The sequence below is a fragment of the Seriola lalandi genome, unplaced genomic scaffold (genome assembly GCF_002814215.2).
Source record: "Seriola lalandi dorsalis isolate HSWRI2012SDOR001 ecotype SW California unplaced genomic scaffold, Sedor1 jcf7180002054671, whole genome shotgun sequence".
Classification (NCBI taxonomy): Eukaryota; Metazoa; Chordata; class Actinopteri; order Carangiformes; family Carangidae; genus Seriola; species Seriola lalandi.
In genome coordinates this window covers 1,311,171-1,337,612 of record NW_019525224.1, presented here as the reverse complement: position 1 = coordinate 1,337,612, position 26,442 = coordinate 1,311,171, and the positions used below count along the sequence as shown (strand labels likewise).

General features: G+C 40.2%; 2 protein-coding genes across 2 annotated transcripts in view; both read left to right on the top strand.

Annotated features, from left to right (window-relative positions):
• Positions 1-462: 462 nt before the first annotated feature.
• Positions 463-12,787, top strand: ferry3 (FERRY endosomal RAB5 effector complex subunit 3; the record flags this gene model as incomplete). The annotated part of the gene is made up of 12 exons (XM_087177980.1): positions 463-636; positions 2,226-2,407; positions 3,347-3,446; positions 3,679-3,803; positions 5,214-5,320; positions 5,490-5,687; positions 6,134-6,262; positions 7,100-7,168; positions 7,316-7,518; positions 9,751-9,808; positions 10,030-10,097; positions 11,316-12,787. Coding segments are annotated over 12 exons (1,506 nt in total), but the record flags the coding sequence as incomplete, so codon positions are not given.
• A 2,361-nt stretch (positions 12,788-15,148) lies between these two features.
• LOC111666094 (solute carrier family 45 member 3) overlaps positions 15,149-26,442 on the top strand; it is a 31,380-nt gene continuing 20,086 nt past the window's right edge. Inside the window, exon 1 of the mRNA XM_023421321.2 lies at positions 15,149-15,266. The gene's annotated coding sequence lies outside the window, so the exon portion shown is untranslated. The remainder of the gene's footprint in view (positions 15,267-26,442) is intronic.

Here is a 26,442-nt window from a genome sequence, read left to right as displayed (position 1 = left end):
CATTAGCCATCTATAACCCAAACATAATCGTTTGTTCAGGGGAGCTTGTCATGTACTCCCTAAACCCTATAACTCTATAATATACCCCTTATATACTATATAATGTACCCTATATATAAGAGAACATAAATAAATATGTTTCAGTTTTCAAATTCTAGAAACCACATTTTATACAGGAATGAAGGAAATAACAATAATTATAATCTGTCGTCAACTAACTTCACTGTATCTCCCACCTAAAAATTGTAATCCATATCTACACAGTTGGACAAGTAAAATTAGATTTTCTTTATTTGAACTGTAATTATTTCTCTCCACATGTCTTCCTTGGAAAGAGACAGTATTGCCTGTAAGCATGCTGTTAGGTTGAAATCTAAACGATTGGAATATATCCAACCCATTGATTTTGCAGAGTACTACTTGGCTTGCACAGAAATGAAAACATTTGGGAAATGACTGGCTTTTGCTGCACATGCATCTCTTCCCACAGAGCTGAAAACCTTGCTTTCAAACTTCATTGAAACCGAGACCATCCTGGATTATGACAGAGAGGCAGAGCTTGCCCTGCAGAGACTCACTACAGGAGAAGTAGATGTAAACCAGCTCACCAATGCATGGACCAGGTCTTATGTGGAGGTGATCACACTTTTCAGTATGTTATTGTGCCTAAAATCTATTTAACATCTAACATCAGCACTTCTAATAGTTATTACATGGTTATACCACAAACTCTCATATCAGTATCAATAATCATGGGAAGCTCCTGACAGATCTAGAGTTATGGTATGTGTTTGGATTCATCTGGATTTGTACACATCTCTCACATTTATAAAGGGTGGCCATGGTGCCTGTTGTTATAAGCTGAAGATCTGTTTTTTATTTGATTTGCATCACTTAGTCGTATCATGTATCATTTAGGGAATAATACCATAAACATAATTAGTCTTTAGTGAGACAAATCATCCACTTAAAGTTAACTTTTTTCAAAGTCAGTTTGTTTGATGTTTACGTATATTTATATATATATTTAAAATTGTGTAGGAAGATATTTCTGTGAAAAATGTCTGTTAATAATGTGGACGGCATGCTTTATTCTTGGCAGGTGTTCCAGAAAGTTAATTTCAGACACTGGTTGTCCAGCGGACCCTGATCGTATATCTACTACTCCATGTTTCTGAGTAGCACAGCAGAGTGTTTCGGAAGTGTCCTTGAATGCTCCTGCTAACTTCAGGGTAGTCATGGGTCATTAAAGTAATTAAAACAGAAGTAGCACAGTGCATCTGCAAGTTGATAATTCATGAGTTCTGGAGAGAAAAAAAAAAACTCATTACAAAAGCCTACGTCCTGTGTTTAATGTCTCTCCTACTCATAACACTTGGTTACAGTTTGATGCATTTCTGCCCAGAGATCCAATATTTGGTGGTGGTTTCACATATTTAAGATTGGAGTCATCACTTTTATATTACGGATCAATGCAAAACAAACAGTCTAGTGAGACGTCGAGTGGCCCTTATGGTTTTCTAATTAAATTAAGTATGGTGTGCTCTCTCACGCATTTTTTATTTTATTTTTTTTAAAGTGAATGTCTCTTCTTTCATTTTTAAAGATGGTCAATAAGTTAATATGGTTTAACGCAAAACCACACTGACACTGACACTTGCTAAGGCACTGATAAAAAGATAGTGGCCGTTTCAGCTCATGTTGTGAAGCCCTTCTGGCCACTGCACTCGGACATTTACGACATGTAGGACTGGCTACCTCTCAGCGTTTTACTGCAGTCACACAGAAATACACATGGAAGCTTTCCAGTGTCCATCATGTGTGTGGCCTGCAGATTCCTGAGCCTGTATAAATAGAGGAGTTTCAGATTCTGAATACTGTTCTGTTGCTTTTCTAATTATGGATCATCAACTGCCCTGGTTTATTGCAAAACCCTTAAATGTGTTTACATTGCATATTGCCTTCCTCATTTGTCTTCCTCTCAACATAGTGAACATATGTCATTTTGTTTGAACCCTTTCTACTACGTCAGCTTCTTGCATGTCACTTTTAACTCACAGTGCATGCAGCAGCTCATCAGCCATGATAATATGTCATACAATATAGTAACCCTGCAATGCCACGGTTGTATATCGTTGTCTTTTTGTAACCACTTTGAAATAGAAATTCTTGTTGCCAACTGTCCTTTTGGAGAACTTATTGTCTTTCCTTCGTCACTGTTTCAGACTACACTGGAACATGCCCGGCCCGAAGAGCCCAGTTGGGATGAGGACTTTGCCGATGTTTACCATGAGCTGATCCACTCCCCTGCCTCAGATACTCTACTCAACCTGGAGCACAACTACTTTGTTAGCATCTCTGAGCTCATCAGTGAAAGAGACATGGAGATTAAGAAGCTTCAGGAGAGGTGGGTGTTAGGAATTATTGCCTGGAATCTTTGTAAATTCATTTGGTCAATTTGGTCGGGAGGACCAAGGAAAAAAATTATATATTGTTCATTTGTAATTCTGGTCCAGTCCATGTTTAAACTGACTTTTTACAAACAAACCACAAGAGCTGTAAGCATGAAGCCATCTGGATTGACGGGTATCACAAAATTAGTGGAGAATTTTGTTGATGTAATCGTGCATCATCGGCGCTCAAATTCTGTTGAGTTATACATAGCACATTACTGTGCCTCATGTGTTTATTTTATTTTCTCTGGTGTCCCAAACAGCTCAGAAAGCATTAACTCATAAATAACTGGCTTGAGACAATAATATTTTTTGGTATATGCTAAAATAGATGGAGTAGGACACAAGCTCATACACCTCTTTTAGTCTTTTAACTCTCTTATGTATCAGGATAAATCCCCACACTTAAGTGTTGACATGCTCACATGGTTTCCAAATACTTTTTTCGTAACTATACGCTGGATTTACTGGATTGTAGATAAACCATCTAAATTACCACTAAAATCACACATCTATTATTATAAAATCCTGTGGTTGGTCTGCTTTGCATTCACACCATTAACAACCTGCATCATAGTTTGCTTGGAGTAGGACTGAGACCCACCTTTTCAGGTGATCTCAGTCAAGTCAGTTATAAAGTCTGCACCAGAGTTTGACTGACAGGTTTCACACGGGTTTAGACTTTTCACACAAATGGGCTAATCGACCAGAGTTTGAATTGACCCAACACGCCAGGGGTAAAAATATCCTATAACACACTTTTGTATTTGTAGAATGTTGGAGCCATACCATTGTGATCTGAAAATGTTTCTTTATCTTTCAGTGGTGTCTGTGCCTCTAAACCTTTCTCCCTTTTACTTTCATCTCTTATATAATATTTTTCTGTCTGACAGACAAGCAGCTGAAATGGACAAGGTGATGCACGAGCTGGGGAACACTTTGAGTGACCAGGATGTAAATGCAGTGGCATCTCAGCACTTTGATGCACAGCAGGTAAAAAAGAAGTTAAGAGTGCTCCGTAGTTTCTAGCAGCGTTAAAAGCAGGTGTACCTTCATCCCAGTGCATAGTCAAAGTTATTGTTTGACTGCAGGTATTTCAGAGGATTCGGTTAGTGAATTCTCCATTCACAGGTTCAGATTTGGTTTGGCCTATTTAGTCAAAATATGTTGTGTGTTCCAGTCATATTAAAGTTCCTGAATGTTAGACATTGTCTTCTGTAAACAGGTGCTGGAAAACAAGTGGGCCAGTGAGTTAAAGCAAGTTACTGGCATTCAGAAGCAGGAGTACCAGGAGTGGGTCATCAAACTGCACCAGGACCTACAGAAATCCAACAATAGCAGCAAAATAAAGTGAGTTTGTCTGTATGTGTTTGTGTTAACATGTTGTATTTGTGTGTACACTGAAGCATAATCTTTGTATGTTTACACACTTCTAATGTCTGTGGGCTTCCTTTACGCGTTACACCCAAACGCACCTGAACAGGCTTTTTCAGTTCTGTGACAATCTCACTTAGTCTTTCAAATCTGAGAATAAAGCAAAAATTGTAGATTTAAGATAAGGAATGATGGAGTCAGGTGCTTAGGTGCTTACTCTTTTTAGGTAGCAAAAATAAGCTGCGGTGTCGACACGGATGAATGAAATCTGCAGATGCAGCAGCTTCGAGTGGGATTGTCGGCGACAGAGCGGCACGTCTTTATCCACCGGCATTGAGCCTCTGGCGCAGAGGCTTGGGCTTGTCTAAGCTTTGAGATTTAAGTCCATGTTAGGTTTGTTTGTACAGTGATTAACTGTAAAAGTAGGGTGATAATAAAACTTACACTGATAAAATACAGTGATTAAAAGACAAAAACTAGGAAGACAAGCTAAGACACAGTAGAGTAGTAGAATCAGCACAAACAACTGTTTCGTTGACTCAAAAGATGACATAAAATTAATGAACTACTGAAATATCCCTTATGTGATCTGTGTTAGTGGAGCTGCACTCCAGCAGTTCTAATCCAAAACATGACATCTCTTTCTGGAGCACAGGCTACATTTACATATTAATTGAAGTGATTACAAGAAGTCAAACGTTCGTCTTAGTATGACTGATGCTTAGCTTTGCAGTATCGGTTATGAATGGCATCTTGGGAAAAGAGGTGAAAAAAAAAATCTTATAGGGGTTAACAGTAATGTAGTACTGTTGAGTTCTGGTTTAAATTCAGGTCTTACACTCTCCATCCGCATATATCAGCTATTCCATCAAAACACTGAAACCACCAGGACCTGCATGCTAAGAGCTTCTCACACAGTGTGCTGACCCTGCATCATTTTTTCTTAATGATGAATATCATTATTTTGTTATGTGTAGGTGGAACTTAATACTTCTACATTAGCACTTTGAACACTTCATAAATATGCATTTTTAGTTAAAGGTAGCCTTTAATGGAAAACTGTAAACAGAATCCAGGCTGAATTTTTCTTTTCTTTTTTTGTAAACAAAGAAAAGAGAAAATTTAATCCTTATAACTGGGACTCTGGGACTATAATTAATCTGTGAACTGCATTATTTCCTATTTTATTGTTTTTATTGTATGAAGGGTTGCCGTATATGTTGACTAATATCTTGTTCCGGGTTTCAATTTTGCTTTTTCTTGGGATGAAACTCTTAAGTTTATCTCTATTACTGTTCTTTTCTTAAGCCTTTAGAATATATGTTGTTTATGCTGTGTTTGAAAGCTGTCTTAACTGATGGGTTTGTTTGCATGATTAATTTCCAGCGAGGAGATTAAGATGCAGCCCAACCAGCTGTCAGAGCTTGCAGATTCTGGGGCCAGGATGTTTGAGGAGCAGCCTCAGCTGGAGGAGAGTTTCACCATACACCTAGGTAATGACATTCTCTTCTTTGCTGCCATTCATACATAGTATTGTGATGGCTGTACGTGGTACTATAAGTCTTTGATTTTTAAAAATGCAGTATAGATGTGATCTCTAATGGATTTTCCTGTTTAAGATATGTAGGTGTCTTTGCGTGCATGCCATTTATTTTTGAGCAGGGGCACAACTGAAGACGATGCACAACCTGCGGCTGGTCCGGGCGGATGTGCTGGATTTCTGTAAACACCGGCGGCACGGCAGCAGCGGAGCAAAACTGCGGCGGCTACAGACGGCCCTTTCACTGTACTCCTCCTCACTCTGTGGTCTGGTGCTGTTAGTTGACAACAGGGTCAACTCCTACAGTGGCATCAAGCGAGGTCAGGGGACATGTTCAATATAATATTTTTCGTAATTTTTTGTGGATCTCTGTAAATGTGTTTTCTTTTTTCACATGGGCAGTTGATAGTGTTGTGCTGTGGAAAGATAAGCCTTTATTTTGGCAGCCTCCTGTTTGATCTTCATTTCTGCACATTTCTGCAGGGCTTTGTTATATTTTGGCACCAATTAATTTTTTTTTACTTTGGTCCTACTCATGACTCACTCTGGTTGTCTGTTATCTTTACTGGGAGAATAACACTATTTATTCACACCTCTTGAAATGTTTTGTTTAAAGACTAGGTACTTCATTCACCTTTAAGTATGTATTGATTGTTTTAAAGCAGAGTCACAGAGATAAGCTCTGTGAGATAGTCATTTGGTTCCAGAAGGGAGGCTTTTTTTCATGCATAATTAAATTCTTGGCCTCTTTTGTGCTGACTTCTAGACTTTGCAACTGTGGCGAAGGAGTGTACAGACTTCCACTTTCCCTGTCTGGAGGAGCAGCTGGAGGAGGTGCAGCAGGTGGTGCTGTATGCCAGAGCCCAGCGGAGCAGCAAGCAGAAAGACCAACCGGGTTAGACTTGAAGCTGCACTTTCTCATGGCAACCACAGCTGTAATGCACACAGAGCATTTGAGGAGGATTAGCAAAGAGAACAACAAGTTTTGTGAGGCTCAGGGTCACACCGATCTCATCCTGGATGTCCTGATTTCACCAGAAAATTAAAAGTGCAACAAGTGACCTGGGTAGACGCTACTGAATTAGACTGATTATTCTAGGCAGCCAGGATACCTTTTTTAGCCAGCTATGCAGTATAAAATGCTGAACTAATGTTGTTATTCAAGGCCTTGTTTAACTGTACTACAGTGACACGAGATACAAGTGGTTGTTTTTTTTTCTCTCATCACACAGATTACACTCGCTTTCAGGTTGATCTCTAATTTGCCTGATTTGCTGTTTAGCAAGATGAGAAAGGGAATCTTTAACTCTTATTTTGGCACCAGAAACACGAGACTTAAATGTTCTCTCTTCAAAGGAGCGAACTGAAGGCGAGTATAACTGTACACATGACTGTAACAGTGCAAGGCTTTTTACAGAGTTGGAGAATGTCAGTGACATACCAGCAGTACGAGAGGGGGGATTAAACAGTCAGGAAATAGAAGACACTTTACATCACTGCTAATACGTCGACGAAAAACTGTGTCCAGATCTTTATCACATCACAGCACAGCATAGTGGTTTGTAGAGTAGAGCTGTATATAGAAACAGTCTGGCTAGCTTACAAGCCTTTCAAGGAAAGTCCAGCTGCTGTCGCCATTAAGCATCCCGATTAGATATTTTAATCACTTGTTTTGTACACTGATTGTGGTTGTACACACAATCCTTTTTTCATTTGAATTATTTCTTTACAGAGGTTCCAAGAAATGGAAGTGATGATAAGAGCAAGAATGTTGAACGAAATCCCTCTAACATCTTACCAGGTAATGGTTATCAGTATATATTTCACACGCACAAACATTCATTGATTTATTGATCCCACATTATTCAGTAATGACATTTTTAGACTAGTTATGTCTCATTTTTTTTCTGTCCATCTTTCAATTGACCTACTTTTTCTTTTCCTCAAGGTGAGTTCTACATCTCACGGCACTCCAACCTGTCAGAGGTCCATGTTGTCTTCCACCTGTGCGTGGACGACAATGTCCGTTCGGGGAACATCACGGCACGGGACCCGGCCATAATGGGCTTGAGGAACATCCTGAAGGTGTGCTGTACACATGACATCACCACTGTCACGGTCCCTCTGCTGCTGGTCCACGACATGTCAGAGGTAAGACTAGGTGGGAGTACTGCAAACGGTTCGATGTGTAGATGGTGCTGCGATGTGCACATTGCTTCCTTTTCGGAGTTCAGCAACAAGACTCAGCAACTAATATGGATTCAGTGTTGCTCAAGAACAGCTCAGCAGGGCAGATTCAGCTCTTCCTACATCGTTAACCCTATTAGCATATTCTTCTATCTTCTTTTAGTCTTGCACTTCTGTGTCAAGCTTAAGTAGTTTGTAATAGTGGTAGTGTGTGTGAAGAAAAACCTGCTGGCCGCACAAGTTTGTGTGGTTCTAATGGATGGTAGAGTGAGAATTTCTTCTCTATCTCTTTCTCATTCATGCAACACACTATCACTTCCCAGGTTTAAAAGCCAGAAGGGCGAAGTAGAGAGTCATAAACGTGTCAGTTTACTGCCTAATACCTCGCAGTGTATGTAGCAGCAGTCTACTCAGAGAAAGCTTTCAGTGACTGATTGACTGAGGCTGAATTAAGCAGAGTTTAGGCCAATATCCAGACAATATAAGGTGGATGTTTTTCTGTTGAAAATGAATGTGTCTGGGATTTCCTTTCAACCTAAATGGCAGCTCCTTGTTATTTCATAAACTGAATGAAAATTAAATCATATTAAACTATGAATCCCATAAAATGGAAAGTAGATTTTCAACAAGCCACTGTCTGGAGTGCACTCGTGCCACAACATGCCCAGTGCAACTTTTCTTCTCATGTCTAATCAAGAGTCTTTGTTTACATAACCAAAGTCTTCTAACATTTGAAGCCTCGGGAACCAGAGGACCTTTAATTGATAGCTTCTGGTTTCACATCAAAAGTTTCCATCTGTCTTCTGGCTCACTTTCTGTGTTGTTTTCCTTTTAGTAGACATGTTTTCCTATTTGTACAAGCCTATTCTTGCGTTTTGGCATTAAAACAACTGGCATAGTTTGTCTACATGAAGTACAGACTGCAATCAAAATAAAACAGGGCTGTGCCTCCTATTTGTATTTTTAGGTGTTTTTTTTTTTCCCCCCTTTGAGACCATTTTGGAGTTTGAGGAAACGGGAACACAGAAAAATTGCTCAGTGACACTGTAATACACGTTAAAACATTTTCGGAGAGGAAATTGAAAAGATTTTAAACCAATTAAAGGGGGCCCTTTGCAGACAGTGATTCTTACACAGTTTGACAACTGCTATGTTCATTTTTCTGGTTTTATGAAATGTCTTTTCAGGCCTCAATTACTTCAGTCATAATGAAAAACTCTGGAATATACTATCTTGTTGCTAATGCATCAAAGGCCCATTGCTCAAACCAATGTGGTTTATCTTGGGGTTAAACCGGTTAGCGGGTGACACAGTTGGCATAGGCCTAGGCATTAGGCCTCGCTGACACCCTTGCCCCCAGCTCTTAAATCCAGTTTGTTGACTTTGGATGGGAACAACATATTCCCTAGTAGCTAAAAGGCTATATGTGTGTGTGGCAGAGGCTTCACCTATCTAACACTCCTCACTGTGAGAAAGGGAGGGATGTACAGATGAGTACCTGCTGAGGTCACCTCCAACAGCCTGGAGCCAAATACACTTAAAAGTGTTGGGGGATGAGAAGTAGCATACGCAAGAAGCAAAAACACGCCAATTCTAATCTATTAAACCCTTGTCATTTTTGAATGTTGACATGGTCACCTGACAGGAGACTTTGGGTTTGTTCCAGTTAATATGTAATATATACAGTACTTAATTTACATACCTGTGTAAGACTCTGTGCAGTGTGACACTCTTCATAGGAAAGCAGCATGTGACTAGGTATTTCCTTTAATGCGTCACAATTTCAACCGTTAGTATGACTCAGAACCAACACCACCAAGGAGGAAAGGGGATGTCAAAAAAATTGTTTTACAAATTGTTTTACCAGTGGAGAGTCAGAAAATCTTTGGACACATGAATTAAAAAGAAGTAGATAAATAGATAAAAATAATAGAAATAATGATAATAACGGCACCTTATTTCCTTTTCTGATTAAAGTTGTCTATAAGAGGTAATCATGTTTTATAAAGAATTTAGCCTCTTGCCCTTTTAATGAAATTTAATTTCCTTGCCACTTCCTGAATCAGTCTTTGCACCATCAGACTGACGTGTTATCATGTTATAATCTAGTTTTGCTGCACATTGTTTTAAAGACAACAAACAAAATGATTCAGTGTTCTCACTTCTGTTCTCACTTCTCTTCTCATCTCTCTGCAGGAGATGACCATACCGTGGTGTCTTAAGCGAGCTGAGCTGGTATTCAAATGTGTCAAAGGTGACAAAGTTTGAAATTAAGTCAAGTTAATTTGTTCTCTATGACCTTTGATTACCTATGACGCACGTATTAACGCTGTTTAAACAGTTGAAAAGTAGGTGCACAAAACAACATAATTATGAAACAGCACATTATAAAATAATTCCTAGAATGCACTGAGCATTACAAATTGATATTTAACGATGGAAGATTTAGTTACTTTCATTCTGTTTTATTTGCAGGCTTCATGATGGAGATGGCCTCTTGGGATGGAGGTATATCACGCACAGTTCAGTTTCTGGTGCCAAAGGTGAGAACAGAGTGTACTGCTTATATTTATGGTTTTTACAACATATAGCTGAGGTGATGCACAGTCTCCCTCTGAGTGAACGCCTGCCAGCAAAGCTTTATGTTAATTCAACAGAAATGTACATCTAAGGCCTCACATGTACACAACATCACAAAAGGCACACCCGGTCTTACAATGCATACCTTTATATGCAGGCAGAGAAGAAAGACTGCTTGGAAAGCATGTGATAAATCATAGATTATAGAGCTTTAGGGTCTGTTGACCAGTGCTTTTAGTCCCGTGATAAAAGAAAGCTCAGAGACTCATCCATGTAAATGTGTGATAAGCAATGGGATAAACATGTAGCTTTCCAACACTGAGGTGTACTTGGAATTCCAGGTCTAATGTTGTATCTTAATATATAATGTAAATAAGTTGATATTGGTCCACAAGTAAAAGAGGAGAAATATTCAGGCTGAAGTTTGAATCAAGGTTTTCTGTCATAGTTTCAAGTAATTGTGACCTCAGTGCTGGATGAAACATGACTGTTATTTTATGTTGGGCTTAGCTGGATGTTGTATACCTATAGCTTATGTAGTTTGTCAGGAAGGCAGCAGAGCCTATAGCATGATCTCATGTTGACAGTTTAAGATGATAAAACCAGCGGCATCAAAGGACTCCAACTGTATTGGCCTCCTGTCAGCTACATGCTCAAACACCATTCAAAATAGCAGCTACTGAAACAACATTGTTTTCTACACCTCAAACAGACACAAGGGCTAAATATATACTGTGGGCTTGTGTGTGGTTGAATGATGTGTGTGCGACTTTGTTTCTGCTTAAAGATTAATACTTAACATTCTTAACATTCTTATTTAACGGGTGGCGATGCTTAGACTTACACGGTATGTTCCCCCGTCAAAGTCACAGCTGCCGGAGCTGACATCATTTCAGCATCTTGACTACTGTTCCCTCAGGAGAAAAAGACCCTGTGATGTTGAACCGAAGGGTACTGCAGGGGCTGCTAGCACCTGGCTGTACACAAACAGTCCAGATGTATTTTTGTGTTCATGGACACATGAAAATTTTTTTTTAATGGTTCCCTTCCATTGTCATAGTATGTGGGTGAAAATGTGTACACAAGAGACTTTCTTTTGACATTAGTGCTGCAGAAATCTTAGTCCCTTTTTGCTCACTAATCCTGCGCCTGTCACTTTGTGTGTCTCCTTGTGTTGACAGAGTATCTCAGAGGAGATGTTCTACCAGTTGAGCAACATGCTGCCTCAGATCTTCCGAGTCTCCTCCACTCTAACTCTCACCTCAAAGCACTGATGGATAACAGGGCTGCACCACATTGCTTCCATGTGGCATTCAGACAAACAGAGACACGTTCATTTTAACAGCATTGACCACTTATATTTCTTGTTTTTTCCTTTTTTTTTCATGAAGATGAACGCAGTGGAGATTTTGCGAAGCGGCACCTAACCCCCATTCACTTCTTAAAATTACATTAATTACAGATGTATGAAATTGGGGTCAAATGTTATGATTACATTGTAGCACTTAACAGTAGAAGTGCAAAAAGTTTTTTAAACGAGAAGGAATGTTTTCATGCAGTTGATGAGCCTTGTTATTTTTGCACCTTACGAAGTTGCACACATTATAAATACTTCTTACTGAAAGAGGACCAGAATCAGTGGCTCACACACAAAGCAGCTGCTGCAATTATTATTTCAGGCTTCCAGGGTACGGCTCTGTTGACAGAGTTTTATGACATCATGACATCAGCCGCCAGTGCTGCAAGTATTCCAGTTTCCTTTTAAAGCTCCAATCTGCAACTTTCCTCACATTTGAGCTACAGCATAACGTCGCGTTGGTCAAGTTCTTTCAGTTAGCTAGTACACAGTGAAAATGTCACATACCGAGCAGATGACGTGAATGTGAAAACAAGTATTGTTTACTAAAATGATGAAGTTGGAATAGGAGTGGCAGTTTTGAACCTGATTAACATTTCTCAACCATGCTTAATGTGACATTTGTGGTATTATCCCCATACATTTCCATACAGACGGAAAACATTACAGAACTCATTTTTAATTTTAATGTATGAAGTCCCTGTGGACATCATATTTCATCTGTTGAATGTTCATGAATTAGCCAGGATGGATGACCACACAGTTCAGCCGTCATATGAGATTTAGCAGTCTAATCCCATGGGTAATAGGCTTCATATTTGAGGGTTGGATCTTCCAGAGAGAAGTGACATATACTTGGCTCAACTAGTCCCAAAGACAAATGGCATTGCTGCTGAAATGGGCTATGTGCAGGTGTTTTTATACTGCATTGCAGTGAGTTGTAGGAAGGATCACTCTCTGTGTGAGAGTGTGCACGTGTGTGGTCCCTCCACTCTACCTCTGTTAACAGCAGATGGCACTGTTCCTAAAGACAAAGATGTGAAAAGGGTGACTACACAGACATTTACACTCTTATTATAAGGGATAAAGTTTTAATGAGGGTCTGCTGCCTATTGAAGTTCATCTCAAACCATTTTAGTTGACATTCACCATGAGCAAGTACTGCCTCAGTAGTCATATCACCACTGGTAAATGGTTGTTAAATGTGTTGAAAACTTGAACCTACTAAGATGTGTATTCTGTATATTCACTGTACATGTTTACATTTTTATGTTTATTAAAAAAGTTACACACTCACCACACTTTTTTTGATCTAAATTCTTCATGAAAGCCATCACAAGCTCATGACAGAGTTTCACAGTTTTGATGATTAGGTTTTTCTTCAACTCTTTGCCAACAGTGATGCACTTCTAGTGGCATCCACTGGCTTTTGGTACAGCGTTTTACTGTTGATGGGTTTCCCACAGGAACTTAATCTCTCTGAAGTTAATAATCCATGTCATTCATTGGAATTACATTCCTGCACATCTAATGGTGGTCTATAAGCCATTTCAGACTGACTGAAATCAATTCAGCTTGTCAGAAAGTTTGCCACAGCCACGATCAGTGGTGGTGTTAGGCAGATTAAGAGTCGAGAGTGTAGCAATCAAGGCGAGTTGCCTTCTCTTCTTTCAAGATAAACAAGATGGCCAGCGGCTCTGAGAGAGTTATGAGATTTCTTAATAGCTTCATGTTGAAACCTGCAACTGTTAATATCACGCCGCTATGCTGAGAACCCACAAAATTGTAAGAATATGTATTGCCGAGTGTTTGGCATTCTTAGGATTGGTCTCAGTGGTCTGCAGTGTTGGGTTTCCATGCGCAGAGAGTGCAGGGTGCCGATTCAGCGTGATAGTTCACCGTCTCCCAGTGCTGTACACATGTTTGAAAACGACCAGAGCAACATATTGACATTGTCAACCTGGCCATGAAAAGTATTAATTGATGTAGAAGTTTAGACTTAACAGGACACTGCGTAACATGTGGAAACACCACGAAGCACCTGTTTTGACAGGAGTGAAACCCAAAGCCCACCTCAGTCAAACTAGCTTCTATAGAAGTCCTTGTTGGATGGGGATGTCCAGTTACTCAGACACAGAAACATGACCAGGGAAGAGTTATCTAAGGCATGTAATAGTCCACAAATTAACCTGTCTTAAAGATAACATTGCTTCAAGCCAGTCCAAGAGGAAAATCTATTATTTAATTCAAATTAAAAGAAACAGTGGCTCAAATTCATACAATTGATCATCTACTGTATATGGGCCAACTAAGGAATACCTTAGTGACTGTTGAGGGAAGATGCAGTATAAATACAGAATTAAATATTTCAAATAATAAATATCTTTCTATCCTTCTCACAACATAAACATAGACAGTTGTAAGTGGAAACTTTGTCCCTTGGGAAGGGAGTTGGAAGTTTTCTCTGCATACTTTTACCCTTAGAGAGCAGAATTATTCAGTGATAATTGATTTTCTCACTTAATTTAACTTGTCTGGGAATTACCTGGGAAACTTTGAGGAATGGGCTGTCAGCATTGCCTGGCCAGCAATCTGATTATACCCAGGAATTAAAGAAATAAAAAAACATTATGATTAAAGCTGACTTGGCTTGGGGTGTCTGGTGGCCTAATGGTTAAAGTGCATACCACATAACCACAATGTCCACAGTTTGATTCAGAGCTGACCTGTCAGTTATGAAATAAACACAAAATGCCAAAACAGTAGTAAGATATGTAATTAAAGAAATAAATAGTCTTTGCTTGTACAATGCAACCTGATTGTAGAATATAATTAAAGGCGTAGTCTGTAGAAAGATTTTATAAAATGTCAGCTATCCAGGGTTGGGCTCTGATCATCTTTCTCACCACCTGGCAAGCTGTAGCTATAACTTGCATATTCATTAACCAACTATTAGAGGCTAGAAAAACTTGTTAAACAGCTGTTACGTGGTAATTCTGGCATTATTGTATGATTTCTACAAAGTTGTGTAGAAGATACAGAATACTGATTACTACACAGTTCTGCAGAAATAGATATTATTTGATTGTATGAGGACTAATGATCAGAAGATGCCTGGCTATTTCTGCTTCATGCCACAAAAATGTGGTGTGACAGCTAAGAACACAAACGTATTTATCATTTATTGTGACGATATAAAGGTAGAAGCATAAGGAGGAAAAGTAGAAGTAGTAAAATGAGCAATGCAAATTAAAAATAGCAAAATTAGAAATATTCAAATGGGTGTCAGATGATACATCTAAAATAAATAGACTATGACTACATATAAACATTTATTTATGTACATGTTTGTTTGTTTGTTTGTTGATAGTCCTCTCACGTCACATATACTGCTGCTGGAACTTGCCAGGTTTCTGTTTAAAAAAATAAAAGCTTATGTGTCATTCAACACTTTGAAAAGAACATAGCACACCATTAAAGTTTGTTTCGTAGTTAAGTCTGGTATAAACTCGTCTCAAATAATCTATTCTTTTTTGTGTTTTTTTTTGTCATTATGGAATTATTAATTTGTTATTCAACAAAACGTGAACATTGCGACCCATCTTTTGGTACATTTATTTTGAAAGTTGAGACCGGATGTTGTAGTTGTCATCGCGTCGATCTTAACAGCAGTTGTCACAGCTGGGTAGTTGGCTCTCCACAAGTTGAGCAACAGCGGTACGTTGGGAGCGAGCAAATTGCTGCATGGATTTCCCGGAGCTGCACATAACTTAAGGTGAAATTTGCATTCACTAGAGCTCTTTATTTGAATGACATATTTATTATATAGATACCGCACTTATCTGGCCGTGTTTATGTGATACAATTTGAACTTGGTACTTTGTAACTTAACGGTCACTGTGTCGGTTAAAACTTATTCATTGTATGTGGCTGCCTTACAACGGCTGACCGTGTCGAAACGACAGACAACGGGTTTCAAATTTGACCAAAAAACGTCGGCGCATATCGCTGGTTTTGTGTCTAATTCATACTACGCCAGAGACCGTGATTTAGCTGAGCTTAAAATGGAAGTGTGTGATTGTGTTTGGTTTGAGCCTGCGACTGAAAAGGTGTGTGGTTAGCCGGGGTCCAGCAGCAGCAGCAGCAGCATGGTGCTTTCTGGAAGTTTTTCCACTCTGCGTCGTTGACTGCAGCTCTACCACCAGGCTCCCACTGATGCAGTGCCAAGTGCCATGGTGGCAGTAAGTTTACAGGCTTACAGACCGATATAACCTTTTAATGTTTGGTCTCATTCGCGGTAAACATTTGGCGCTGGAGTTGAAGAGAGCCCCCCCCCCCCCGCTGTTTTGACACATGGATATATGGGGGGGAGGAGGCGCTTCAGGACACACCGTTTGGAAAGTTGCTCTCAAACTCTTTCAGCTGGCGGTGCCACTGACTGTGGTAGCACTTCAAATGACAACGTTGATTCTGCTTTCATGCTTGTACATTGTAGGTTTCAGTAGTCTGAGAGCCTGCTGAGCTCATTTATGCTGATGCAGCTGTGAACGCATTTCTTGGCAAAAGAGCAGCATAATGTATTTGTTCATGTAAGACTCGGTTTGCTGTGTTGCATTTAGGAAAGTTTAATGAGAAAACTTTCTTTCTTCACATTTCTCCAACTTATAGCTGAACAATAGCTGACTCCCAGTTTGGAAATGTAACTCCTGCAAGACGCCTTGCAAAAGAGCACTTCAGCACTAGTTGTTCAAGAAGAAGAAGGTGTCAAAGTAGTCTTCTTGACAGGAACATTAACTTCCTTGTTACTCTGATTACTCACTGTCTCAGTCTCCCCTTATTGCAATATTCACTGGAAAAAGGTAGCCAATCAGAAATGCCTCGTTGGGGTTGGGGTAGTTTGACTTAACTTGACTAGTTAAAATATGAAAGGAAATTCTCAAAAAGGTGACACCACATTGCTTTATTTACTTTGTTATCATTCCATTGTTGACTTTTGGATTATAGACTCTTTTGCTTACATTCTTCTCATGTTTTAAACACTTGTTCTAATTTTAATTTCTTTATCTAGAGAATACAATGCTGGGAATGTAAACTACATTTTCTACTACTACTGTTACTGTGAACTTCTTCAGTAAGCTGCAGTTGAGAGCAAAAAATGTCCATGTTTTTCTTCTTCTTTTTTTTATGTTTTATTTTGGCTTGTACTACAACCTTAAAGGCTCAAAACCACATTAAGAAGGAAGAGGATCAAAAGGTTAAACAGCTCTAACCCATGACAGAGGGACTTTAATTGTCACCATGACCGTGACTCTGCCACTACACAAAGACCTCTTTCCCCTCTCCGTGGACCAGTCAAGTGTGTTATTCATTCTACCCTGGAAAATAGACTTCTCTTTAGTGCTGTTGGTCCCAGCAGCTCTTTTCAGTTTTAGTTCACTTATAACAAACCCGAAGCTTCATATTATTAATTATATTATATTATTATATTTATATATGTTTTTACCTTGTGAGTGTGTGTGTCATTATGGCAAAATGTGGTCGTGGAGACACTGACTGGAGCAGAAACTACCCCAGATGCAGTTTTGAGTACTTAGGCAGGTGTTTATATGTCGCTGTGATAGCGTCATAACCATGCAAGATGAGTACTGAGTAATTGTGTAATAATGTAGTAATGAGTATTCATGGGTTGGACAACATGTTGACCAGCGTTGTGTTGTACAGTTGAACAAAATCGTATTGTGTCCTCTGCTGGTATGTGTAAAACTAGTTTCCATGTGATCAAACTACCCAGGCTGATCTCTGAGCAGCCACATTTCCAACACTCGCTACTTTCTGTGTTGCCCCGGGAGGGGGTTTGCGCTGCTCTCTGCAGAGCTCATCTGCTCCACAGTGATAGAAATGCTTCTTCACCCAGGATGCTGTGGCTAGACCAGCTGGCTGTTCTCTAACTGCTTTCTCACAGTCTAATATACCCCCAAGCCAAGCGCAGGATAATCACCCACCGTCGAGGACACCAAGCTACTTAGGCAGACTGAGGGCTTTGCAGTTTTAATCAGTCGTAGGCTGTTTATCTCCAGCTTGGAGTGCTCTCTGTGTTTTCCATTTGTACCTGGATTCTCAATGAATCACTCCCGGCTTCTGCATATGTTTTTGAAGACAGGTGGTGGATTATGTGGTGGGTGTGATTTTCAGCTACCTCTTCCTAATGGGGAGGGCCTGAAGGGTTTGCTGGAAGGGTTTTTGAGGGGGTTTCTTTCTCTTAAGCTCTGTGTCCTCTTCAAAGCCTTGTGTGCTGCTGTGGCTCTGGTGTCATGTGTAGCCATGAGCAATCACAGGTATGTTGTCTGTACAATGGTTGTCTCTCATGTTGGAAAAGTGCAGCAGACACTCACCTCAGTGGGAAAGCGCTATTTTATGGCTCTCATGACAATCCTGTTTCTTTACATTGCTTCCAGGTTTTAACTTTCATATCCCAGTTTAGTCAGATTAGTCAAGTTGTGGTGCTTTCATGGCCTGAACTGTATTTTTTGTTGCGCTTGTTACTTGAGATTTATGCTATCTGTTGCTGTGCCTCATGTATTATAAAAAGTAATATTTATTTTTTTAATTTTTGGTCTGCAGAAATTTAGATGAAACCTTGTCTTCACTCAAGCTGAACCAGTTGCCTTGGGGTTTCATATCATTTGAGCGGCTGGCTTTATATTGATAGAATCCATGCTGACTGCCTCTATTTCTTTTGTCTCCGCGTGAACTCCGATTTAGCAGAGTTCATTTCTCAGATCTGCGTGGTGTAAGTTGTTATCTTTAGGCAAACATTTAAACCACTTGGGCCCTGTACATTTACTGCTGAAGTGAATGTGTCCCTCAAGAACTAATCATTGTAAAAACAGTGAGCTCATTTGTTGTAACAGGAGGAGGGGGAGAGAAATGGTAACGGCAAAAGAAAGTTAATTGGGAAGTGTTGTTTTTTTGTTTGTTTTTGCACTTTGTATGTTTTTCTCTGGAGGACAACACCCGCCAAACAAAAGCATCACAACACCTATTCCTAGAAAATCTTGCAAGTGCTAGAATGCACATTATTAGACCACCATAACTCACTAACAGCAGGGGAAAGGACTGAATATTAAGCAACCTGTCTGGTTCCTGGATCTCTCATTGATGGGAAGCAGAGGAGCACAAAAGTTTTTCCCAGCTCTCTGCAGGCTGCGGGGTCAAAGTCCAAACAGCTTCCCTGTAATAGTGCTCTGCAGCCAGCTGGGCCAAAGAGAAAGACCGCTTACAGGTTCTCCTAATGGGCCAAAGCTAGAAGAATAGATGACAGCTACCCTACCACCAAGGAATGTCACCTCTGTGACATAGTTATCATTCAGCTTCTTCATTGTTTTTGACATTAAGGCTCCATTCTCACAGTTGTTGATGGGAATTTTAGCAGCCTGTTTCCTTTGATGTTATGACAAGGATTTTGATATTAGAGGGAAATGACTGTAAACTTTAGTAAATTGTTTCACCTTGTGTTTATTCAGCATATGTGAAATATTTATCCTTTTTCAAATATCGAGCAAAATATTAACAACTCTCTCTCCCTGTGGCACTCATGAAAGTTAGACTCGCATTCAAATTATCCAAGAGTATGATGTGGGACCACTTCTGGGATCATGGTTAACTCTAATTGGTGCGAGAGGGTGAAGACAGATTCAATTCAGGCATTCAGGTTATCTGTGTTCTTTTAATATCTGGTCCGATTCTCTATCTTCGCTTTAGTCTGGCATCAAATTGCTTCCATGCCAAAGTGAGTGGGTGCTTTGGCATTGGTTCAGCTATCTTGTGGCCAACTGCTTTTCTCTTTAATCTTAATTTGCTGCTCTGTATTTCTGTCATTCAAACTCATTCAAATGCACCATAACACAATGGGTGAAATATGAAACTGTGCGGCAGTTTTCTAAAAATGGAATCTTTTAGTAAATTATGGGAGCATATAAGTGGCTTTCAGTTAGTATGGCAAGCAAAAGTAACCGTCTGTGTACTGATGTTTTTCTTTCCCCTGTCATTGTGAAACACAAGAGTAAATGATAGAAGGAAACTCTGCATCTTTTTGTGCACTCAGATAATTGCATTATAACCAGAGTCAGGCACTGATCATTGCAACTACCATGTGGGAATCAGTATCCAAGACTTTGTAGTTTTTGTTTTGAACTCTCATTGGATACTTTAGTGATGTGACTTTGACTGACTTTAAGTCCTGTGTTTTTTTTGTTTTTTTTCTCTCTCTCGACCCAATCAGCCTAATGTCAGAACTCACAGGAACACCCGATATTTCATTTACTTTGCACCAATCTCTTTCCTTTTCCATCTCATTTCTGCACATTCATAAATTGGAATCGTAAATTGAAGCCCCTGCATAGGTGAAAAATGTTGCCTAAGTTTAAACATTTTTAACTTTAATTATTTTGTAACGTAGTGACTGTTTGCGACCACTCATATTTTTTAAATTTTTTACTTTTTCTGTATGATCCAGACGAGTGTGAGTGAGTTCACTTAACCTCACAAAGAATGGGGGCTGTCCTTGACTGACTTTACTCAGGCTGATACAGTATTAAGGCACAGACATACTTTCTGCGGCGATGGACAGCTGCAGACCTAGTGCAGACGTGGAAGCACTTCCATTCATATTTCAGTTGGGGTCTGTGTTGGTCTGGCGTTCCATGCATGCACATTTCCCGATCCACACTCCATTCCAGTTGGTGGCAGTAATGCTCCGCAGCATTGTTTGCCAACCGCTTTAAAAATTAAAAAGTAGAAGAAGAAAGCAAGAGGACGGCAATAAGAGAAACTATAATGTACGACCACTCAACGAGAATAGGAGAATAGAGCCCAGAGTTCAACGCCTCTTGGCTGTCTTTGTATTGTTTCACATAAGATTCATAAACGTGGTCTGCTGGATCTCCTCGCACGACCTCTCTTCAAAACAAGAATCCATGTTGTTTTATCTGGCGCATGCGCAGTCAGCGCATTTGCTATGCGTACAATGCAAGTGGTCACAAATTATGGGCTGCACGCAGATGTCCACATAGAGGTCTGCATGGACTCTCGCAGATATGGGCAGATGATGAAATTTACATCACAAAGATCAAAGTGAACCCTTGTGGACACGTGGACATAGAAGGTATGAATTGTTTAGTTGCTTTAGTGGCTACTGTGCCCTTTAGTGGAGAAACCCACTGATTTTACACATCAAAGTCTCCAGGTGTTTGAGAGTACTACTTCATATGTGAAGAAAGTTGTATGCCTTTTGTAGCTCCATAGGGAGCTGTGTAAAGTCTAATAAATTGCCTCAAGTGATGTCACCTGAGTAAGTGTTGGTTGGGTCTGAAGGCTACAAGTTTGAAAATGAAAAAATCTCGGTGTGTGGTGAAAGGAAGAAGTAAGCTTACCAGACCTCTGTAGCCCGCTCCTCTTTGCTTGAGGCTAGCAGCTCAGTGCTTCATTAGCTAGCATAACACACACAAATCCTTGACCAAACTGTTGTGAGCTGAGTTGCATTGTGGGAAATGTAGGTGCCAGGTTGACACAGAGTGCAAGCGCAGATCTTCCCTTTTTTTACTCTACCTGAGTTACTCATAGCTAACATGGCTTTTTGGCGAGAGTGAAAAACAGACTCACCGGTCTGAGTCTATTTGTGTTGTTTCATTCTCACACCCCCCCTTCTAGCATAATTCAATTTACTGGCTTTACTTAGTTCTGCCCACATGGTTCAAGTGTGGAGGGGACTGCGTGGCATTGAAGGCAAAACAGCCTCAGGTCCAGCTCTCACGAAAGGCGGAGGACAGACAGCATCGAAGCCTTTCGTTTTTCTGTAATTCCCCATTAATGAGAAGCACTACTTTGACAGTTTCACATAGTCGAACTGCTAAACCACCGTTGGAAGTCCAGACAAGTACAGACCCTGGAGCAGGGATAACACTGGCTTGTCCTCAGACATTTTCCCATGGTGATAAGGACTTGGCCAGATGTTCACAATACATATTCACACTCTCTCTTTGACTGTCTTTGCCAGTCAGAGACACCCCAGAGAGTGTGTAAAGTGGCAGATCTAGAAAGAGCAAATCTGGTAAAGCGTTTAGTGTGCCAAATTATGAATGACCCTGCCACCTCCTGATAATTTTTTTCTTAAAATACCAAGAAACACCAAGCCAAGGGGACAGTGAGAGGTTTCCAACTTGATTTAGCCCTCTTTGAAGTTTGCCTCTGTGAATGGGAAAACAGCATATTATAAGACACCACAGTGTTCTCTTTCATGTAGCAAGCTGAAAGGGATGCTATTGAGTGTTTGAGGGAGACCTTTGATATGTGAGATGCCCGATGCCTTGTGAAAGGATCGGGCTTATGATTTGAGTCAATATGTGTCTGAGTGCTTTGATGCCTGTTTCTGCCAGACCTAATGTTTTGTCAGAAATGTTTCGTAGAACAGACTGAAGGGATCAGCTATGATGGATTGGTCCCATGACAGTCCTTACGGCTCACATATGTGTGAAAAGGTGCCTGCTTGTGCACACATGCACAGGAAAACACATACACGCAATGACAAGTAGTGGAACGGTTTGTTCCACCCTAGTTGATGGTAAGTGGTGTCCTGTTTGTGAACTTGTTTGGGTAGTTTGATATGGAGCGTCCTGCCCAAGGTTTAGAGGACATGATTAAAATGAAGGAAGGAAAGATTTGTCTTGATTACATGTTTCTTTTGTTGTAAGGCTTTTCGTTTTAAAGTGCTGATGACTGACATTTCTTATTTTCCCAGAAGGCCCAGAGTAGCCTTCCGCCCTCTAGTCGTCATTTATGGGTTGGGCACACAAAGTTAGTTATGTTGTAAAACCCTTCCTATTGTATAATTGTGTTTTTATACTGCTGCTTTTATGTTTTGTAGGAAAGGCTACATTACATGTGATTGCAATTCTACTGTAGAGCACTTCATGACCGTGGGTAGGATGTTTATTAAAGATTAGCACACATGTCTGAGCATATGTGGAGAGTCATGTTGTGTGTATGTGTGTGGGTTCATGCTTTCCTGTGTATGCTAGTAGTTAGAAAGGGAGAGAGAGGACTTTGCCCTTCTCTTCCTTCGTTACCATCTGGTTTGTGTAGCATTTGACTGAGGCGTTAATCATTGTGCCTTGGGGCCACTTCTGCTCTGACAACAGCTGTAAAAGGGAGATGGACCTGTTGATGTCCATCTGTCCTTATGTCTGTCAGTCCTCTGTGCACTAACTGTATCCATGCAGCTGGAAGGTTCATGACCGTGGTGTTTCTAGTTTCTTGAAAAACAGCTGGAACGACCTCTCCAGCCTTATTTCCTTTTATTTGTAATGTCTCTCAGCCTTCAGCACCACAATTCTTTTTTTTTTTTTTCAAATATTTCTGAGTTGCACAAACACCGCAAAGTCTTCTCCTGCTTGCTGCATTCATGTGGCTGCATTGAACTGTGTGCTGGACTGTAGGCACTAGATGTGCTAGAACAACAAACTGGACACTTGTATAATATACTGAATGTATTGTAGTCCCCGTCTTAGGTCCCATTCTTGTTCATTTGTTGCACACACCATTTCTTTCATTGTAGTAGGCCTTTGTATAGACATATGTGTGTCTTCATTGTCCAAAGCTTAACAACCCCACTTAACAGTGTATTGTTTCAGCATCAAAATTCAATGTGTAATAAGGTATATTAAGCTCATCATTGCAGACTACATACACCATTTTACCACTTTATATACAATGAAAAGTACTAACATTTTTTTTCTGTAGATGGCCAAAAATTAAAAGCTGCATCTGGTGAAAATACTTCTTGTATATCATAATTGCTGTTAAATAGAGCATTGCAATATTTATTCAATATTATTGATCCAAGTAATAGATTGTGTTCCTCTGTGGATGTCTAACGGTATCTCTGTCTGAGGCCTGATGGTTTTTTTTACTTGTTCTACAATCGCTCATCCATGTTCCTATAAGGACACCTCACTTCCCAGCAGCTGAACTAATGTCCTGCTGTGAGGCTCCTTTTCAGGAAGAGATCCTACCAGCAAGTAATGCTATCGTTTTTTCAGGGAACTTGAAAGCAGCACTCTTTCAGTTGCTATTAGTTTAACTAATGGATCTAGGGGGATGTAAGGCAAGATGAGTGTTTTGTTATAACTATGTACAATGATCATATAAAACTCACCCACAGTGAGGGGGTGTCACAGGTCAGTTAACATTTAAAATTAATCATTAGATAACCATTATATAAACATTAGTTTTGTTAAAATTTAACAGCAATTAATTAATTCCACAGTCAAATGTCCTGTCTGTCTGCGCAGAGAGCAGCTGCCCACATCGGGTTGTGGGTTGCCAGGTTCTGGTAACAGATAGGTTGAAATTGTGTGTCTAGCTTGTGTTTCGTACACAATCTGGCAACTTGGATAACTTCCGCTCTGCTACATTTCAAAGTTTTTACACAATTGGATAATATAACAAGTTTTTAAAATATAACAAATTGTTAAAGATTAAACCAATGGTTTACAACCTTTGTCTGATGTCTTACTAAAAACTGTCAAACATAATGATGTCATATATAATAATATAGTCAGAAGGACAAAACCAGTAGTTTTACTTTTACCAAAATATTCGCACTCTGGAGCCCTGCTATAGTACACTTGATACTACATTATTTGGCGAAAACTCTGCATTTCTCACCACCACATGTCAAATATTTATTCAGGAGTTTAAAAAGTGTCACATCTGAAATTGTCTACTAAGGAAAAACCCTACAATAGTAAGTTAACTTGTTGCTTTGTCAAGTTCTCTTCTCATTTCTCTGGGGCAGAAACAAACACGTGTAAAGCAGACGTGTGCAAAGTATGATTGATCCAAAAGGGGACGTAATGTCATCTGTCATTGAACATTTCATGATTGAATTTTCGTTATTTATGATACTGTAGCAGCTGTGATAGTTCTGTTGCAGTGTTCAGCAGATGGACCTGTGAAAGTAAAACACTGATGGGATTCTTAAGCATTAGGGGACTATACATAGAAGTCTTGGACCAACTATCTTATGTTATCGTATAACTCCAGGAGAATGTTAACTGTCTGGTGCTCTTCGATGGTCTTTGGGGTTGTGCAAATCCTGAAGACACTACATGCTAAAAGCAATTTGGTATGTGTAAGGGCTCTCTTTAAGCATCAGTGTCACGTATTTACTTAAAGGTTAATTTGCTGTGGAAGGACACAATGAGTGATTGAACCTTCCCATCCTATCCTCCGTGCTATGTATAATGTGGGTGACATTTAGGCGTTATTGGGTCCCTGCTGCTATGCCAAGAGTAGTGGCCCATGAGCTCTATTTCTGACATAGTGTTGTGGTTTCCTCAGTCTATCATAGCAGAGAGCAGTGCGTTGTAGCTTATTATGGGCATGTTGGGTTTGGCCAGCGCTGCAGATGCCGGGTTTGTGGAGACTACCATGGAATTAAAGCCTTCTTGGCCTGCCCAGAGTGCTCATACATCTTTAGCCAAAGCTGTAGTCAAGCACACACACAACATGTTAACAATAGAAACATAATCGCCACACGGCAAGGGGTTGAAGATATGCAAAGTTTTGTTGCACTATCAGTTTATGTAGTAACAGAGCCATTTGTTGAAGGAGAGGTCAGTTGGCTGGGAAAAGTGTCTGTGTAGTATGTGTGGAACTTGAGGTTTTGGGGTGTTTTGGCTGGAGCTTCAGTATTTTCAGTGTATACCTCCTTTTTTTTTCTTCTGTAATCTACAGCTTTCCTGGACTGAGTCACAAAGAAAAGCTTTTTGGAGTTTTCCATTCCAAGTTAATCATTAGGCTACTATGAGGGTGTGTGTCCGAGACATGCATATTTGTACTTGGGGTGGGTAATTGCACAGCAATGAGTTACATTTTCCAGCTATTTTAAAAGAAGGACATTGCTTGTTCTGGGTGTTCTTTTTATTTGTGCCAAATTTATCCGAACAAAAGATTCATGTGGGGGAATCGTTTTTGGTAAGTCTGGACGCAGACGTCCAAGCTGAGTTAGTGAGGCCCAGCCTTTCTCCAAAATGGGATTTTCAGAATTCTCTTAATTCCAGGCAAGCCGCTCCTGTTGCAGAGGGGAAGTGCTGCCAGCAGCCGTTCTCTGCACTCTGTCTTCATATTGATCTGCCTCTGGGCTCCACAAATGGAGATTCCTTAAAGCTAGTCGTAGTCTAATGACATTACTCAACACCCCCATCACTCCCACCCACCCTCCAGTAATCACCCTCCCCATTTTAGATCTCCCTGCGCTCCACTTTCTTTCTTCCTCTCACTGTTATCAAATTAAAAGCTTTTCTATAGAGGGTTGGTCTTGGCCTGCAGGCGTGGGGTACAGACATGGCAGCCAGCCGGGGGTGGAGTGATACTGTATGATTGTGAGAGTGTGTGCGTGAGAGAGTGTGTGTGCGTGAGAGAGTGTGTATATGTGAGCAATTGTGGGTGTATCTCTGTGCGTTTGTGCATGTATGTGTCTACTCAAATAGGCTTATTGCTGTTTGAGCTAGTGAACCAGGAAAAGGGTTAAAGCAGTCCACGGACAAGCGGTCATGCAGGAGCATGAGCTTAACTAAGACTGGGTGAGAAGAAGAGAGGTAATGAGAGAGGGTGGGAGAGCTGCCCCTGCCCTGATAGGCAGCTAAACATGATACTGGGTCAGGGGGTATAATACAGAACTTTTAGGGAGTGGTTATAGATAGTGAGACAGAGGGATGGGGGAGTGGCCTCTGTGTGGGGTTGTTAGATTATATCAGTTCATTCTTTGTTTCCTTACTGCCTTTTGTGCTCCTACTATACAACACAGGTGAGTGTGTGCCTATGTTAACATTATATCTCAGGTCAAGGTTTTAGCTTTGGTCTGAATTTTGCCTTTCAAACAAAATCTTGTG